This window comes from Phoenix dactylifera, chromosome 11, assembly GCF_051530095.1.
Source record: "Phoenix dactylifera cultivar Ajwa chromosome 11, Ajwa_hap1_PhDact_Kaust_v1.1, whole genome shotgun sequence".
NCBI lineage: Eukaryota > Viridiplantae > Streptophyta > Magnoliopsida > Arecales > Arecaceae > Phoenix > Phoenix dactylifera.
In genome coordinates, this window is record NC_143200.1 from 4,225,804 (window position 1) to 4,243,372 (window position 17,569).

A 17,569-nucleotide genomic window follows, 5' to 3' on the forward strand; every position below is an offset into this window, starting at 1 on the left:
TGGAAAATATATCAGTTTGATGCCATCAGGGAAGGTTCTCCACATCCCAAAGAAGGTGCAGCAGCCCTAGAAGAAATCTGGAAGCTTGGTGCAGACATCTAAGGCAGAAATTCTAATGTCTTGAAATCTGTCGTCTATGGCAATTTCTTCTTAACAATTTGCCAATTGGAGATCAATGTGTAAGCTTCCTTCATGAGCTTCATCAACAAAAATCCATGAGATGCTAGCCAAGCTTATAGCATTTGTACAGTGCTGCAGGAAAAAAAAAATGATATGTCATGAATATTGCCTTGGAAGTAAAGCTTTGACATGATGAACATGTAGGACAAAACCGCATCTAATTATCTTCAAGAACCCACTACTTTCCTACACAAACCTTTTGGTCTAAAGTTGTCACAGCAATCTTCTGAGGCTGCACAAAACAGAATTGACCCATTAACAGCTAATATTAAATTAAAAGACAACTATATGAATTGTGTGCCCATTTTACAACCAATCTCTCCAGTTTAGACTGCAAACTAGCTTGATAAGAATTACATTACTTTTCAAATCATAAGAATAACATCACATAGTGAATATAGTTCGCTTTTTTTAAACCCATATTAAGCAGGGTATGCAAGATATTCTTTTCTTAGTTCATGTTGGTTTAACTAGGTCATTAAGATGAAGTTGCTGGTGGATCCAGGATAAGTATCATGAATCATCGAGTCAAGTTTAGGTTAAAGCTTTCTCTCAAACATCTAGTCCATAGCCACCCCTAACAACTTAAAAAATTAGGACTGGTCATTCCAATTCTAAGGTCATGCCTAAAATTTAGTAATGGAAACAAAACTTCTGTAACAGGAATATTATACTCTCAAATGCCCACATGAAAAAAACATGATAATAGACATGTTAAAGACAACCCTAAGTCCAATCACTTGGATCTTAAATCATGTTAACATTGTTTTTACCTCATATATAGGTACTAAAGAAAATGTTCTGCATTCAAATAGAAAAAAATGATAATAGAATATAAATACTGTTCCAAACCAAATGTCAACATTTCCAAAGTACGTATAACAGGAAATAAGATAACGAACACATAGAGAATGTGTACCTTGTTAAAAACAAATGGGATTGAACCTCTTGATCCTCAAATTATTATAATAATGTCGGAATCCCATCATGAACATTATAGGTGGTTGATATTGTGAGCTTTCTCTTAATAGCACAAAAAGAGATCAAGTCATTTATACCTACTTAACAACTATAGTGGCAAGAAATACCTTCTATACACAAACAATCCTTTCACTAAACATGGCTCTTGTTGCTCGGCCCTCCTCTTCTTAATTTCCAATTTATAATTCATTTAATTTATAAATTAGGAAAGTCTAAACCCTGAAAGCCATCTAATGAATTTCTTAAACCTATTAAGATAGGAAAAAATAAAAATATAGTAATGATGTGTTATCCAGTATAGCTGTTTCAATATGCATAATGAATTCACATAACAGAAAATTTATAATGATATGCTATCCAGTTAGATATCCTTTTAGAAGTAATTGTAATCTTGTCTAGGTTAGCCACACATACCCTAGCACAAACCATCCTACTGCTGAATATCCAGCTCTTGGTGCTCAAATCTCCTTTTTGTTTTCAATTTATTGCACATGCCATTGATTTAATTAAATTGCATTTAGGAAAATCCAGCCCATTACACTTCGAATTAATAACTCAGACATACTCATACACAGAAACATAGAAAAAAATTAGCAATGATGTATTCTCCAATATATCTGTCCAGATACATGTGCATGAATTTGTGTAAAAGAAACTTAGTAATGATGTGCTATGCAGCATACCTCTCATGATACCCTTTTCAAATTAGCTAAACTTGTGTGATATGACAAGAATACTTGTCTAAATACACACTGTGAACCTACATACTGAAAAAATGTGTCCATCCATTATTATTGACATGATTTTCCTTTTTGGTTCACTTCATGAAATTTCTCTTCATCATTTAAAAACAATATTTCCTCAAAAGAAATTAAAAACACTCTTATTTGATTAAACCATCACACATAAAATAAAAAGATTATTTATTGCTAGCATTGAAGATTGAACAATTAAAATGGTTGATTGTTTTATGCAAAGTCATATCAAAGCCTAGCAATCATCACTGTTATATAAGGCCCACTAAAATAAGACAATTACCATTACTAAACACTCGCATTACAATTGCCATTAATCATTACAACTGCAAGCAACCAGCACTATATCAACCATCATTTTATTCAAAAAAAGATATATCATCTGAAGTTGAGCTGGGCTCCAACGCCCCCCCCCCCCCCCCAAAAAAAAAAAAAAAAAAACGTTGTTGTGATTTGGAATACTAAAAAAGATGGCCGTTCGGGCATCGGAGTGGACCTAGTTTGAGTCCCCCGTCCCACCGGGCCTTCGAAGTAAATAAGCCGCGAGGATGGCCGAGTCGTAGCCCCTGCGAATCACAATCTGCCTCAACTCTCGTGGAAGCACACGAATCTTGAGGTACCGACCTGATTCCCAGGGGCTAAATTGTTCGAAATCCCTGCGGCTTATTATCCTCCGCAGGGTCGGTGGATGCGGAGGACGCAAACCGCTGTCTCGACCGGAAAACCCCGTCCGAGCCATCCCATGGCCCCCCGCTGGAGTGACAAGCTCGTGCGACCGAGCTCGGCGCTTCCTTCATCCTTCGCCCTCCTATTGGAACCACCATTCGATTCTCATCATCTTCCGATGTGGCACTAAAGTGTCGGGATTCCGAGACCATCGCTCAGTACAACGAACAAGAGGGAATGGGGAAACGAGAAGAAAGGAAGAAGAAACCCTAACCCTAGTTATCATAAACCAGAAGGCCAAAACCCGAGCAGAAGAGAGAGAGAGAGAGAGAGAGGGAAAGAGAACGAACCTCGGCTTACTTTCCTTCTCCTGCTCGTCTCCTCGTCTTCTTCTCGTGGTGTTTTGCCAATGGCCCGGCGGAGTGGATTCTTCTATGCTATACGTATAGTTTTACAAGAGGTATTGAAGGTAGAATGTACGTATTTGCTGTTTATATAATGGCCCCCGTCATGGGGCATTCTATTGTTTCCTAAGCATCGTATTGCATCTGTGGATGCAAATACTTTCTTTCTAGAACTGGTTGATGCCCAGAAATTATGGTGGATTTGATTTGTCATGGAAATCGAAATTAAAATTAGAATAAATTAAAATAAAAATTAGAATAATCATATTACTAAACACATTTTGCTCGTAATTAGATGTTAAATACCAGAAAAGAGCCTAAATTAGATTTTGAAAGATTGAAGTTGAAATGAGAATGGAGCTTCTTCCGACCAAACAATTAGAATGGGAGTCACTCATTTCCATTCCTATTAATTTTAGCTAAACATGCCCTAAATGATTTGACCGAATCACTCGGAATATAAATGACACGATCATTTTCAAGCATACTACTTTTAATTGTTGGACTATTGGTAGCTATGTCAATTGAGTTTAGAAGTTTGATCCTTGTTGCAATTATTGCAACTACTAAATATCTTCTTATTACTCTAGATTTATACGATGTAAGACATAAAATTATTGGAACATTTGTGATGCATGCTCCTCCTATTCATAATAGAATAAGTCTAGGTATTCTATTTTTCAGTTCCACATTGATAAGTTACAATTCAAATTATTTTTTAAATATTTTAATGCAACACCATAGAGATTGGCAGGTCCTAGCTTATTATTAAGGTTACTTTATTATAATCCAAATGTTATGGATTTCAAATATGAAAATGTATTTTCTTCATTTGAAGGCTACATAAAAATCCAACCCTTCCGGATCCTACAATGACCGGAGCCTCATGTAGAACGATGTTATTCTTCCTCTGATTTTATGGGAAAGGTTAATTGCATTGCCCCAGCTGCCTGTCTTTAAGTAACTTAAGTAGCTTGACCTGTAAACTTTAATGCTATCCAACTTTGTTAAGTGAGGAACATATGATATTTTCTTCCTTTGAGCTCAACTTTCAAGATGCTAGAAATGCAGTTAACAATATTGCAAATGGCCAAGATTTTTTGTTTTTTCAGGAATGGAAGAATAGAAATTCTCTTTTTATTTTTTTTATAAAATTTTAAAAATACAAACATGTTTGTTAGTATTTTTTTTCAAAAAAAAATATAAAATGATGATGGCAATGACAATAGTAGCTGCAAAGGCAACAAGAGTGATAGTGGTGTAAATTGTAGGGCAATGATGATGTTGCAAAGGTGGTTGGCGACATCTTCTACACGGGATATGTGCTAAGGGCTGGGAGCATCATCCTTGAGGGAGACTCAGCCGTGGTGATCCGGTGGATACGGGACGAAGGGAGGGAGATCTGAACACCCACTCCTAGGCAACATACGGTGGCTAATGAGGAAGTGTGATGCCTTAATTAAGTGGCTTGACCTGTAAACTTTAATGCCATCCAACTTTGTCAAGTGAGGAACATATGATATTTTCTTCCTTTGAGCTCAACTTTTAAGGTGCTAGAAATGCAGTTAACAATATTGCAAATGGCCAAGATTTTTTGTTTTTTCAGGAATAGAAGAATAGAAATTCTCTTTTTATTTTTTTATAAAATTTTAAAAATACAAACATGTCTGTTAATAGTTTTTTTTCAAAAAAAAATATAAAATGATGATGGCAATGATAATAGTAGTTGCAAAGGCAACAAGAGTGATAGTGGTGTAAATTGTGGGGCAATGATGGTGTTGCAAAGGTGGTTGGCGGCATCTTCTACACGGGATATGTGCTAAGGGCTAGGAGCATCATTCTTGAGGGGGACTCAGCCGTGGTGATCCAGTGGATACGGGACAAAGGGAGGGAGATCTGAACACCCACTTCTAGGCAACATACAGTGGCTAATGAGGAAGTGTGATGCCTTTCAGGCTGTGTATGTTTACCGCAAGGCGAACAGGATTGCTGACTAGGTCACCGCCTATACTGCTCATCACTCCGGTGAGTTTATTTGGACTCAGAGTTCTACAATTCCTCCTTCTCTGAGTTGTCTTTTTTCTCTTGACACAGCTGGCTGTACTTATGCGCGTTTAGTGTAAGCAGCTGATGTACAAAAAAAAAAAAAAAAGTAGTTGGCGGTAGTATGGTGGAGACAAGAATGCAGTGGTAGTAATTAAATAATAACAACATATTGATAATAACAGTAAAAAATAATTTTTTTGTTTATTCAAAACAAAATAAAATAATTTAAAATTAGAAATTAGAAAATAGAAAAACAATAGTAGCAACTATATTTTTATCTCAATATTTTTTATTTTTAAAAAAGCAAACAAGATTTTTTTTTTTTTTAAAAAAACTATGATGCATCTGCATGTCCATTATAACTGGAAGATCTAAAACTATGATGCATTACATTACATACCCTAAGTGAATTATTGCGTCCTTGTTCATTCAGTTGGCTCATAAACAATAGCAAGTAACATGGGTGGGTCTAGACTCTAGAGCCGGACCCACGTCCAAGAGTCCAACCCCACCCTTTCCTTCTCACACGCGTACACCGCACGTGCTCAGCCCAAATACTTCTTGGGCAGGATCCATCGCCCGGGCGGCGGCGGAAGGGAGGAGGAGGAGGAGGAAATGGAGCGGCACCGGCTGTGGGGGCACCTGCCGCTGCTGGTGCGGTCGAGCTCCAAGGAGTCGGTGGAGTACGTACTGCAGGCGCTGTGGAGGACCCGCAAGACCGGCCTCGACGCCGCCGACCGCGCCATCATCCGCGACATGCTCCACCTCTCCTCCGACTCCGACCTCGATCCTGTAATCCACTAACTCTTTTGGTTACTGTGTGGAGACTTGGGTTCACCAATCTATTAGAATCTGGATGACGGCTTACGAGGAATGATGACTAAGTGTGAAAGAAATCAGTTTGGTTTCTCTGTTGATAAATATGCTCAAACGTTTTTTTCTTTTTTCTTTTTTTGCTGGCTGGATTGGAAAGTCGTTGATAGTTCGACTGGCCATTGGAAAATTCTTTTTATATGATTGTTTAATCTTGATTCAGCATGGGGATAGGCATGTCTGAACTGCGTGATCTAAGATGTTTTCTAAAACTTGGGGCTGGTTTTGCATGGTTCTTGTTTTGTTTCGATAGAAGGTAGTATAATATCATTTGGAGATTGATGTTGATGATAGAATTTGGATGGAACTTCTGCTATTTCTTTCTTTTATTTTCATTCTGTCTGAAAGCAATAAATCTTTGCTACCAAGAGCTCGAGAAGTTTTACAAACAATTTAAAGGGAAAAAGGGTTTTGTCGTGCATACTTGTTCAGTCTAGTTCAATTTTCTTCTTAGACTTTTGAAAACAAAAACAGAAAATAAAAGCAATACTATGTGGGTCCTTAATGTTTTGCTACATGTTTTTTTTTTAGAAAAAAATATTGAACTGAAATGAGACACTATAGGTACAAAATTTGGCCTCATTTGTATTGGATGAGTGAAGCCACTTGTTTAAGGTGGTTTGTATATAGCATGATATTTATCTTAGCTATTATTCAGAAACAAGATTCTTGATGTTAATAATATATTAGGCTTCTACAATGTTATTTTAATTTGTTATTGCATTTTTTTAATCTATGTTTACTGCCAAATCTAGTATTGAGCTTGTTCTATACTACATAGTCTTCATATACGGCTAGTTAAGACAAATAATTTTAGAAGATATTTCAAATATGATTTTGTTGCATGAATCATTTTTGCTTATATTACTGTTGTTGTTTATGCTTCCCATCCCTCAACTGGTTTTTTTCACCTATTTCGGTCCACTTCAACCATAATCAATCCAAAGTAACCTAAGGTCAGGTCTATATGTGTCTTGAGATTTTCTTGTCGACTCAGTGTTGAGAAAACCTTTTTTACTTTTGTGGTTTGTGTTTTTATATATCTAGCTACTCATGATGAGAACTTATAGTTGTATGACTAGATGAGATAATCGTTTTCCAAGATGTTTCTATTTCTCTACTATATGGATAAACTTTTGTTTTAGGCTTGGAGAAATATTATAATTAACCATATAAGTTAGCAATCATGTGAAGAAACTAATTACTAGTTTATGATTCGGAATGGATTTTGAAAAATTCAAATATATTTTTTAAAAAATTACTTAGACAAAATGATGGAAAATTGATTGAGATGGTGTGGATATGTACAACGAAGGTCTGAAAAAGCTCTAGTAAGGAGAGCTACTTTGGTTTGTGTTGAAGGTGGTAAGAAAAGGAGTGGACGATATAATGTAACATGGATGGAAGTTTCGAGAAAGGATATAGAGAAACTTGGAATAATAGCAGAGGTGGCTCTAAATAGGGATACTTGGTGAATGAAGATCAATAAAGCCGACCCCAAATAGTTTAGAGTCATATTTCATTTAGTATATAAGGCTAGATGGTTATGGTTTAGAGCAAGATCCGCAATCTCGGTACCGAGTATCGTATCAGTACCTTATCGATTTCGTTCCGTTCGTTACAGGACGGTACGGTACACTTCTATACCGAAATAGCTCTCTAACCATTTTTTCAATTTTATCTCAGTACACCTTGATATAGGTCGTTACGCTTCGGTACAGGCCGATATGCACCTCGGTACACCTCCGTATGCCTTGGAATAGGTTGGTACGCCTCGGTACGAGGCGGTACACCTCAGTATAGGGCTTGTACCAACTTGAAGTTAAGTTTCATACCGATTGTCTGTCGGTATGGTACGCCCTGTACCGGGCAATATAGCTGACCATGGTTTAGAGTCATATTTCATATACTAGACAAGGATGCAAGTTTTTGAGTAACTTTACTACTCCCTAGTGTGCATTGGGTTTTTAATTAAAACTAACTCTGGTGAAATGAAGTCGCAAAATTGAAGGAATAGCTTGCAATAGAAGGGACAACTAATGAAGCAAGTTGGTTGATATTTTACGATTCAAAAACAACACTAATCATAAAAGAAGTAAGACGAATTTATTAGGTGAGATTGTTGATGGCAAAAATTAGTGTTGGAGAAATATAAGAAACAACACTACTTTTAGCTTAGTAAAATGCAAGCTTGTTATGGTGGATAAGGAGATAAATTTTGGAGCATGAATAACTTTATAAGTATGCACTCTATAAAATTACTTAATCCCCTGTTGCCATGATAATCATCATGATTATAATAGCAAATGACTTTGTTAAAATTTCTTCATCATTTCTCATGTAGAAAAGTGTGCAGGCTTTCGAAAACATTTGTGAAATCCTCGTGAGCTTAGGTCCTTAACGAAAACTAAGGCTATCGAAAGGGTAGGCAAAGTCATGAAATTGAAAGAAGTTTAGGATAGACGGAAAAATAGAAGAACATATTTATTAATATTTCTAAGATCCATAAGAAGTGCAAACATGAAAGAGAAGTAAGAGGAACATATTAGGTGAAACTACCAATAAAGAAAGTTAAGTGGTTGGAGGATCATAAGAAACACCAGTAAGGCAAAATCATGAAATTGAAAGAAGTTTAGAATAGACAAAAAAATAGAAGAACATATTCATTAATATTTCCAGGATCCATAAGAAGTGCAAACATGAAGAGAAGTAAGAGCAGCATATTAGATGAAATACCAATAAAGAAAGTTAAGTGGTTGGAGGATCATAAGAAACACCACAACTTTTATCATTAGTAAACATGAGGCCTGTGAGGATAAGTAGATCCTCTGAGAGCATTGATAACTTGATATATATGCACTTTATTAAAAAAATTACTTTAGGTGATGTTGCCATGATAATGGCCTTAATTCTAGTGTCAAATGAGGAGGTAAGATCAACTTCTGAAGAAGGGAATATGAAAAGTAAAAGATGTTGTGGAATAGAACAAGGGACAAGGAATTGCAATTTGTTAGCTTTACTATAGTATTGATGTGGGCAGACTAGTAATCAACAAGTATTTTACATGGAAACGTTTGATGCTTTGTTGTATGGTACTTAATAAATTTATATTAGTTGGTCCAAGATTTTTAAATGCTGATGCCATGGCATGGTGTCCTGCTGTCCCGAGTGTTGGGTCAGGATGAGTCAGGAAATAGACTGGGACTAGAGATCCACCATCCCGTGTTCGGGAGAACCGGGAAAAATCGGGATTGTACCATCCTACAGTATTTAAAACCTTGAGTTGGTCTGAAGAAGTCGTGGTTTTCTGTTATACCATTGTTAGATTTTTTTTCTTTCAAGAATGGCTACTGAATTGGATGTCGTATTTTTAAAGCAAGGGTCACTTAAGAAAACAGTGCATATATTGGATTTCCTCATTCTATCCTATGTGTGGAATGATCATTATACAAGTATAGTGCCCCAGGTATGTCTGCTCGAATTTCTAAGTTGGTATGTTTGGTTGCCGACAAGGAATTGTAAGGATAGCTTTAGATCTAGCTGTCTGAATGCAAGTTTGAAGATTCTAACAAATGCTGTTAAAAATAAATATAGGTAGGTGCTGATTTTTTTGTTATATGACAAGAGGCATGCTAAATTTTAAAATATAAGTGACATGTGAGGGCTTTTTTGCTTAGTTAATATACTCTTCCAGAATTTTTTATTCAAATTTTATTAACAACTGCATTATGTAAGCATGCCAATCTCCATATGGAGTTTGGAAGTACAAAATTGTTAGTTTAGTCTGCAATCGGTGGACCTGTTTTAGTATATTTTAAATTATTACATAAATTTGAAATATTTTGTGGATTTTTTAAATTTCTTTATTGATTTGATCATGATATGATGGCCAGAATACTTATTCTTTTACATAATTTTTTAAATTTAGCACAACTGATTTAATGAACTAACTATTGATGCTTGCAGTGGCTCATAGTGTTTGCTGTCTCCTAATGATAGTGTTATTGATGGAAATCTAATAGTCATGAATGCTAGAATTGGATGATGAAAATTTTTGAAGGATAACAATTTAAAAACACCAGTAAAGCCATGACAATGAAATTGGAAAACAGAAGGATACTAATGTTTCAATGAAAATTAATGTCCATGTTATGTTGATTGGTTTTATGTTTATAGGGATTTAGAATGAAGTCAAAGCGGAAAGGTTCATGTGGAGTGGTATATGTGTGTGAGGACTGAGGCTTCAAGGAAGGAATATGTGAAAGCAAAAGGGCTTACAATACTGTAGGGGTAGGTAAAAGTTTTAGGTATCGCCCAAATTAAGGATGGTAGTTGCTTTGTCAAGATAAATGCTCTGAGCTGGAATTAACAAGCCTCTGTCTTCACATATTTGCGTACGTCATGAGTCTTCCTTGGTATATTAGTTTTCTATGTCATATTGGGTTGGTAAGAGGAAATGGTGTTGAGTCGTTTGCTGGAAAGAACCATCTACTAAGTGCTATTAAGCATACCCCAGAATGAACAACAATGTTGGTTGACGGTGCAGTTCATTTGATAAAATTCAATACAATTGTCGTACTTCAGCTATAATTGCAACAATTGCTATATGTTAGGACTGTCAGCTTTAAAATTTATACTTTTAGAGTACTTCTGTAAAAGGCATTAGTTGGATTTAGTAGTTCACCAAACAGCAAATTTGGACTAGCGTAGACATTTGATAATATTATGATCAGTTTTTAAGTATACAAAAGTATACTTTCTTTTATATTCTCCACTGTTACATTTAGGTCTAGGTGTTTTAGTCATCATGTCCTATATATAGTAGGAAGGCCCTCTTAACATACCACAAATTTGTTTTTAAAGAAAATGCTAACAAAATTTCTATTTTTCTCTTGTGGCTAGGCTTGAATAGTTGTCGTTGGATTGTTGCTTTGATTCTATGCAAAGCTAGTGTCAATCTGACAATTTGGCTTTTGAAATTTCTGTTTCTTAAGCTGTTAATAATAATTTGGCATTAAATTCTACTTCAGTGTAAATTCATCGAAGCATGGAAAGCCTTCAACATCATGGAAACTGAAATAAGAAGTGGATCTAACTGTTTGATTAGCATTGAGTAAAAGATTCTAAATAGTGATGCGATTGCCATAATGCATCCATTGTAAGGCATGCTTTTCCTGTGGAAAGAACTCGTCATGACGATATTGTCATTTTATGATTTTATCTAATAGAGCTATATGTGGTTGTTGTGGAATGTATCAAGACAAGATCCATAATTCCATTAATCGCAGACCACAAGTTTATTCGGTGAATGCAGTTAGTACGGCTACAAATTCTTGCAACAATTCACTGAACAAGATAATGAATTTCAAATTGAAAAGTTTGCGTTGTTTTCTCACCATTTAGATGAATATAGCATAACTCTATACTTTAAAGGTGTGGTATATTTTTGTATTAGATTTATGGAACTTAAAGCTTTATTTGTTGACTAATGTTCACCTTGAAATGCTGACCTGATTATCACTAGCATGGAGGTTGTGTTAGTGTACACCTATAAAATGCATATAAGTGGTTGGAAGCCTTTGTATGCTGACACATCGGGATAGACATTATATTCCCAAATATTTCCAGTACTGATATAGGTGGCATTTTCCAATTTCCCTACAAAACGCTATCTGTCCTTTAATTTTGCTTCTGTTGAATGTTCAATAATTGAAGGCCTTATATTGCAGCATTGAAATTGACAGTTGATGTTAGATTGGTTTTTGGCACTTCAAGAAAATAGAAGGTAGTATCGCTAATGCATCAGACTTTGGATGTTCAAAAATATGATTGAAGTTTTTTTAGGTGAACAGCAACATAAATAGATGTTTGATAGAAAACAAAAGAGATTGCCTTGCAGTAGCCATGTAAGCAACCTATTTATTCATTCTAAAACATAATATATAAGAAAAGGACAGACTTATGCTTCCCTCTTCATTTAAAAGATATAGACAAAAGGTCTATTGGATTTGCTTGTTGCTTTCCTAGAACACTTATGCTTGGATAAGAAAATTCAGAAAATTATTGATATTGGTCTTTCTTTATATGGTGATCCAATTGGTAGAAAATAGTGGTCCATTTGTAATACAAGCTAGGCATTCCCTAAGGTCTATGAGATATTTGAATGCAAATTGGTTGAGATACCATATATCTAGGCTTCTAAAGCAGTGAGTTCACCTTTTTAAATGCAGAATTTCATGATGAAATACTTGTATCAAACACTTATTCCGAGTTCTGTATGAATTGTTTGATATGATCAAGCTCAAAATTCAGTTGGGACTAGGAACTGTTTTTTTTCTTTTGGCTGGTTCTTCTGTGAGATTATCTATCTCATCTGCAATTCAGAGTTTATATGTCAATTATGTTGCTAGAACATATTGAGCCACATGTTTGGTGCTAGCAGCATGCTTCATGCATGTTAATGATTGAAATGCTAGAAGGAAGTATTATTTTTTTTATCCCACAACTACTCATGCTTTATTAGAAGTATTAATTACTTGCAGTGGAGCTTATTTGTCCATGCTTTTACTATAATGTGTTTTGCTTTCTGTTTGTGCTTATATATTGTTGCCTATTGGTAGATGCAAAATGTGATAGTCATTTGTAAAAATTCAGAGTTTTGCTGCCTGAAGGTTTTGTGTCTTGTGCATGGAACAGTAGGAATGGAAGAAATTCTAAGTAGAGGTTAGGATATGGACCCTAGGAGTGTGAACGAGCAAGCTGAGCCAAGTAATGGGCTGCTCAGGCTCGGCTCACTATGTGGCAGGTCTGGTCGAGCTCAGCTCAAGCTTGACAGAGCTTTACAAAAGCTGTTCAAGCTCTGGTCTTATGAGCTCTGAGCCAAGCTTCTTATCGAGTCGAGATGAACTTCAATGTATTTTTGCAAGCATTCAATGTTCAGGCACAGCTTGTTTAGGAGCCAATATCTAAAATCTGTTTGAGCTCAACTCATTTCCTGGTTTTAGTTGGGACAAGCTCAAACGAGTCATTTTGGAGCCAATCCAGGCTGTTCATGACAGCTCAGATTGTTTGCAGCCCTCATGGACCCACACATATAATAGGGTGATGATTTTATGCAGACATCCTTTCACAGCCATATCATTTGCTGAGGCAGCAGACTTGCATAAACTATATAAATCTTTATATCATCGGGCCAATTTGTAACTTTATGGCTTACTATTTCCTATGCAGCTTTTGGTATGCCTCCGCATGTTGATACGCAGGTGCGTCTATGAAAATATTACCAAGGACGAGATTCAGAAGTTGTTCCCACAAGAGGTCTTACCTGAATTGCAAAGGTTGCTCACATTGCTGTTGCAGAAGTTTCAAAGAGAATGGCGAGGAGATGTTCTTAAGGATCAGGTCTGACTTTTGTTTTATATGAATATAAATTATCCATCCTGGGTTCTCTGGAGTTTTTTGCAAGAGTTGGTGGCAGTCCTTTTTAACAGACAACTCCCAACACTGTATTCCTTTTTGCCCTTTCATTTTGCTAAGCATCTTTTGCTTGTTTGATTGATAACTAACATTATCTAATAAAACCTAAAAGAATGAATGAGTTGGTGTTCCTTCACAAATCAAAGACTAGCCATGTTGAACAATTTTTGAATTAAGGAATTCGAAGCTTAACTTTTTGTTTTTAAATGTTTTCAGGTTTCTTTACCCCGTTTAAAGGCAATGACATGGAATATGGCAAATCAAAATCAAGATTCCACCGAGCATGCTGCTATTATTAATCTGAAGGTAGTTGAACAACTTCTTAAGCTTTTGTTATTCAATCACTAAACCTCATCCATGAATATCCTTTCCATTTTTGTGTAATTCTTTCTCTACTCACCTATTATTGATTGAATATTGAAGAAAGAGAATTTGGATATATGGAATGCTTTCCACACCCCCAACAAAAATGATGATGAGAAAGAAATACTGAAAAGCGCAAACAGAAGATGACATGCATTAAAGCGGGTTTATTTGAAAAGGCAACCTTGGACCAAAGGCAAATGGCTGTCCTAGGTTATGTGCTATCAAACGATACCTTTGCTTCTGAAAGTTGCCCTCTTTCAAATTCCACATTGACTACATGTGTGTGCTACTTCTTTGTGCACATAGAATAAAAGATTGACAAATTCAAGCTAAGGACCCAACTTGACATTCTCACTCCAACAGGTGGAGTTAAAAATAAAATGATCAGTGTTCAATGTACTTCAATAAGGACCAAAGAATTGATCTGATTTCTAACATCAAACAAATATAAAATGACAAAAATACATTTTGCTGGCTTCACTGAGGCATGGACTACTACTGTTTCAGGGGTCAAAATTGCTGCCTCCCGATATAAAATTGTCCATTGGCATATTCATTATTTAGTTGCAGAGAACTATTCGAATACAACTGGATGTGTATGTCTACTCTTTTGTTTATCTACTCACACAGGAAGGTGTGTCTAGGTTAATATGCTGTCGTTTTGGAACACAACCTCCTAACTAGTATATGCGAGGCTACCACCAAACCTTATTCTTCTTTTTATGTTTGAGTGCGATTGTCTCACATGCTTAACTCTGTTATGTATGAATGGTTTCACAATCATTAGCATTGGTTAAGGCTTGTTTTTATAAACCACAGCGATATTTGAGAAAAGGTATAAGGGAACAAAGAAAATGAAAAGTGGAAATTTCTACGATTGAGAGTAAAAAAAAAAGGATGGATTGTGCTAACCTGCTCAGAGTGTATTTTTGTGCAGCTTCAAGGTGATACTCAATCTCTATCAGGAGAAACAGAAGTTAAATTCCAGTTAGCAAAGGACACTCTGGAAACAATGTTGAAGTCCATGTACTTTATAAGAGACCAGTTGTCAAATGTGGTGAGTGTTAGCACTAAATTCTGTCGTTAGTTGGTACTATGAAATTGATGCACATATCTCCATTGACATCCTAAAGTTTCCAACACTTGTACCATCTCAGGGTGATGCCTCTAATGGACATGGACAAGCACAGGAAACTGGTAACACGTAAACAGTGGGATACTGGGGCCAGAAAAACAGCATGACTTGGTTATAATGAAATATCTGTACAATATAAGTTAGATCTTATTTTCATAATTCTAAATTATGTCTCTGCCTTGTTATAATGTAGTATCTGTGTAAGTTAGATCTTATTTTCATATTATAAATTATGCCTCTGCCTTTCTGTTAGTAATCGTGGCATCATTTTTGGCATGCAGCAAACTTTTCTATTTCTTTCCCAAATTAATCATGATACGTGATTTCAAGATTACTGAATTGAATCCATGCAACAGCCTTGAACCATTTCCACACTACAACCAAGGCGAAAAGCAGATTATCAAACTTCTTTCTTCCCAGAAAAAATAAAATAAGGTAGCAAGAGTATCAAAGACTGTTGTTCGTAATGCTCACAATAAAGACTGACTGCATGAGTTTTACTCATCAACATTTATTAGCCAAAATATGGTTCAAGAAATCAACTTCTGAAGTTCTGAATACAAGTTAGTAAATTGAGCTTTTGCATGTGACCTGAAACACCAAAAGACAGAAAGGGGATATAGCAAAATAGAAAAAACATAGTAAATAACAAAACATTAATCTGTAGAGCCGTGCAACCCAACTGAGCTCCAAGGTTACTGAGCTCAAGTCAATGGGGTTGAAACATCAAGTTGCGTCTGAGTCAGCTTTGGCCTATATGGTATGGTTGATTGCATTGTTGCTGCCATATGCATTCCATGCTCAACCTAAAGTTTCTTTTTTTTTTTTTTTTGATACATCGGTGACTCGCACATTATGAGCATGGGTGCACCCAGTACAATCCGACAAGAGAATGCGAGAGGGGGGGGGGGGGGGGGGGGGGGCGGTGGGACACTCCTAAAGAAATTCTTCCGAGTGATGCACAGCATTAGAAGCAACTCAGTCGGTGACGTTATTCACTTTCCGAAAAACATGAATGGCTCGGAAAGCGACAAACTCCCCCGACAATATTGCAGATGTCCCGAATCAGCGGGTGCTAATCGTCATTGCCGTGCCGACTTTGAATCCAATCAATCATCGTGGCCGAGTCGCCTTTCAAGTAGATACTATTTGCTCACGATACACACCTCGCATGCACTATGCCTTCCCATACAACTCTCAATTCTGCTCCGGTGACATGCTCATCGAAGGTGCACCGACTGCCGCCTGCTACGAGTCTAGATTCGTGGCTTCGTATCACAAAACCCACTCCCCCTTTACCTTTGGCCTCCAAAACACTACATCGAAATAGACCTTTAGAAAACTAGATAGTGGGAACACCTAGAAAACAAGAATCGTCTTAGTCGCTACACTAGTTGAATAGAAACCCTACATATCCCTAGCCACCCTAGGTAATCTCGCAGCAGTGGTACTGGACACCTCAGCTGCTTGGACCAATGTTCTATCCACCATTGTCCTCGGATGCATCCTCTTGTCCTTGAAGATCCAGCCATTCCTATCGAGTTAGATATGATAGGCTACATAGGCACATCTAATACCCCACTCCACTGTATAAGGCCTCTGCACCGACTGCTGTAGCACCCGTAGGAAGTCCTCAGTCAACGTTGTGACCTACAAAGAGACCCCAGCACACCTCCAGATCTATGCCACACGTGGACATCAAAGAACGACATGGCCGATAGTCTTCTCCACATCTGGACACCACTCACAATCAGAGGCAACACAGACACCCCTCCTTGCCAAGACACCCCTGGTCAGCAAATATCCCCATGCCACCTTCCAGATGAACACAGCAATATAAGGATAAATGTGCATCATCCAAATCCACCTCCCATCCAACTAACGAGCTATCCCCCCCTCTAGCCACATCCTACATATCTCAGGCGCTTACCTTCGGTCTCCCTGTTGCCTCCTATACTCTCCTGTCCGTGGTCTCCCCAGTGGGTATTGGCAGAGCCAACACCCTATCAGCCAACTGCTCGCCGAAGGCCTGCCGAACACAACCCACATCCCATCTTCTCTCCCCAGGAGCAAACAGTTCATGAACCCTGCAACCCTCCAAGCACCTGGCTTAAAGAAGGTCGGCCACCAGCGAAGTGGCTACTCAACCAACTACCTGTCCACTAGCACATCAATGGTTCACCCATCTCCTATCGCCCATATGATTGAGGAGAGTATCAGCACAATGACATTAGTTTAATCATTCATCAATCCGAAAAAAAAACATAAGCATATCTCCGCATTAAACGTTTCCAGACCATAAAACACAGATCACTGACCACTAGATTGAGAGAGTTGTTAATTGTATCGGTGCCATATAATTTTTAAAGATCTATTTTCTTAGCAACCATAAAAGCCAAACTCAATAGCTGAAAAGAGATGCAAATAACACAGGAAAAAGTATATCATGATATATGTTCATAAGAGCTCCTATCTTTATCTCTGCATGGTTATTTCATCTTGCAGGTCAAAGCTCAAGTTCCACCACTCAGCTTGAAAGCAAGCTAAGCACAAAGCTGGGTGGACCTAAATAAGATTCGTGTTAGAGGATTCCAAGCATGACAATATTCATGTCCAAGACTTTAGGAATGAGTAACATCTGCTTCGGCCTGAACCCACAAGGTGGTTTAAAGGTAGAAATTGAGTGC

The 17,569-nt window shown here is 37.1% G+C and overlaps 1 protein-coding gene across 2 annotated transcripts; it reads left to right on the top strand.

The window, feature by feature from the left end:
• The first annotated feature begins 5,568 nt into the window (after positions 1-5,568).
• Positions 5,569-15,138, top strand: LOC103707868 (uncharacterized). 2 transcript variants are annotated; one of them, XR_015971037.2, is made up of 5 exons: positions 5,569-5,824; positions 13,136-13,306; positions 13,598-13,687; positions 14,255-14,804; positions 14,905-15,138. XR_015971037.2 is itself a non-coding variant. In XM_008792560.5 (5 exons), exons 1-5 carry the CDS (start codon positions 5,648-5,650, stop codon positions 14,953-14,955), a joined length of 609 nt encoding a protein of 202 aa, XP_008790782.3. In that variant the 5' UTR covers positions 5,572-5,647; the 3' UTR covers positions 14,956-15,138. The 2 variants fall into 2 exon arrangements, 1 of the variants encoding a protein (XP_008790782.3); XM_008792560.5 differs by having other exon boundaries at positions 5,572-5,824; positions 14,685-14,804.
• The last annotated feature ends 2,431 nt before the right edge of the window (positions 15,139-17,569 follow it).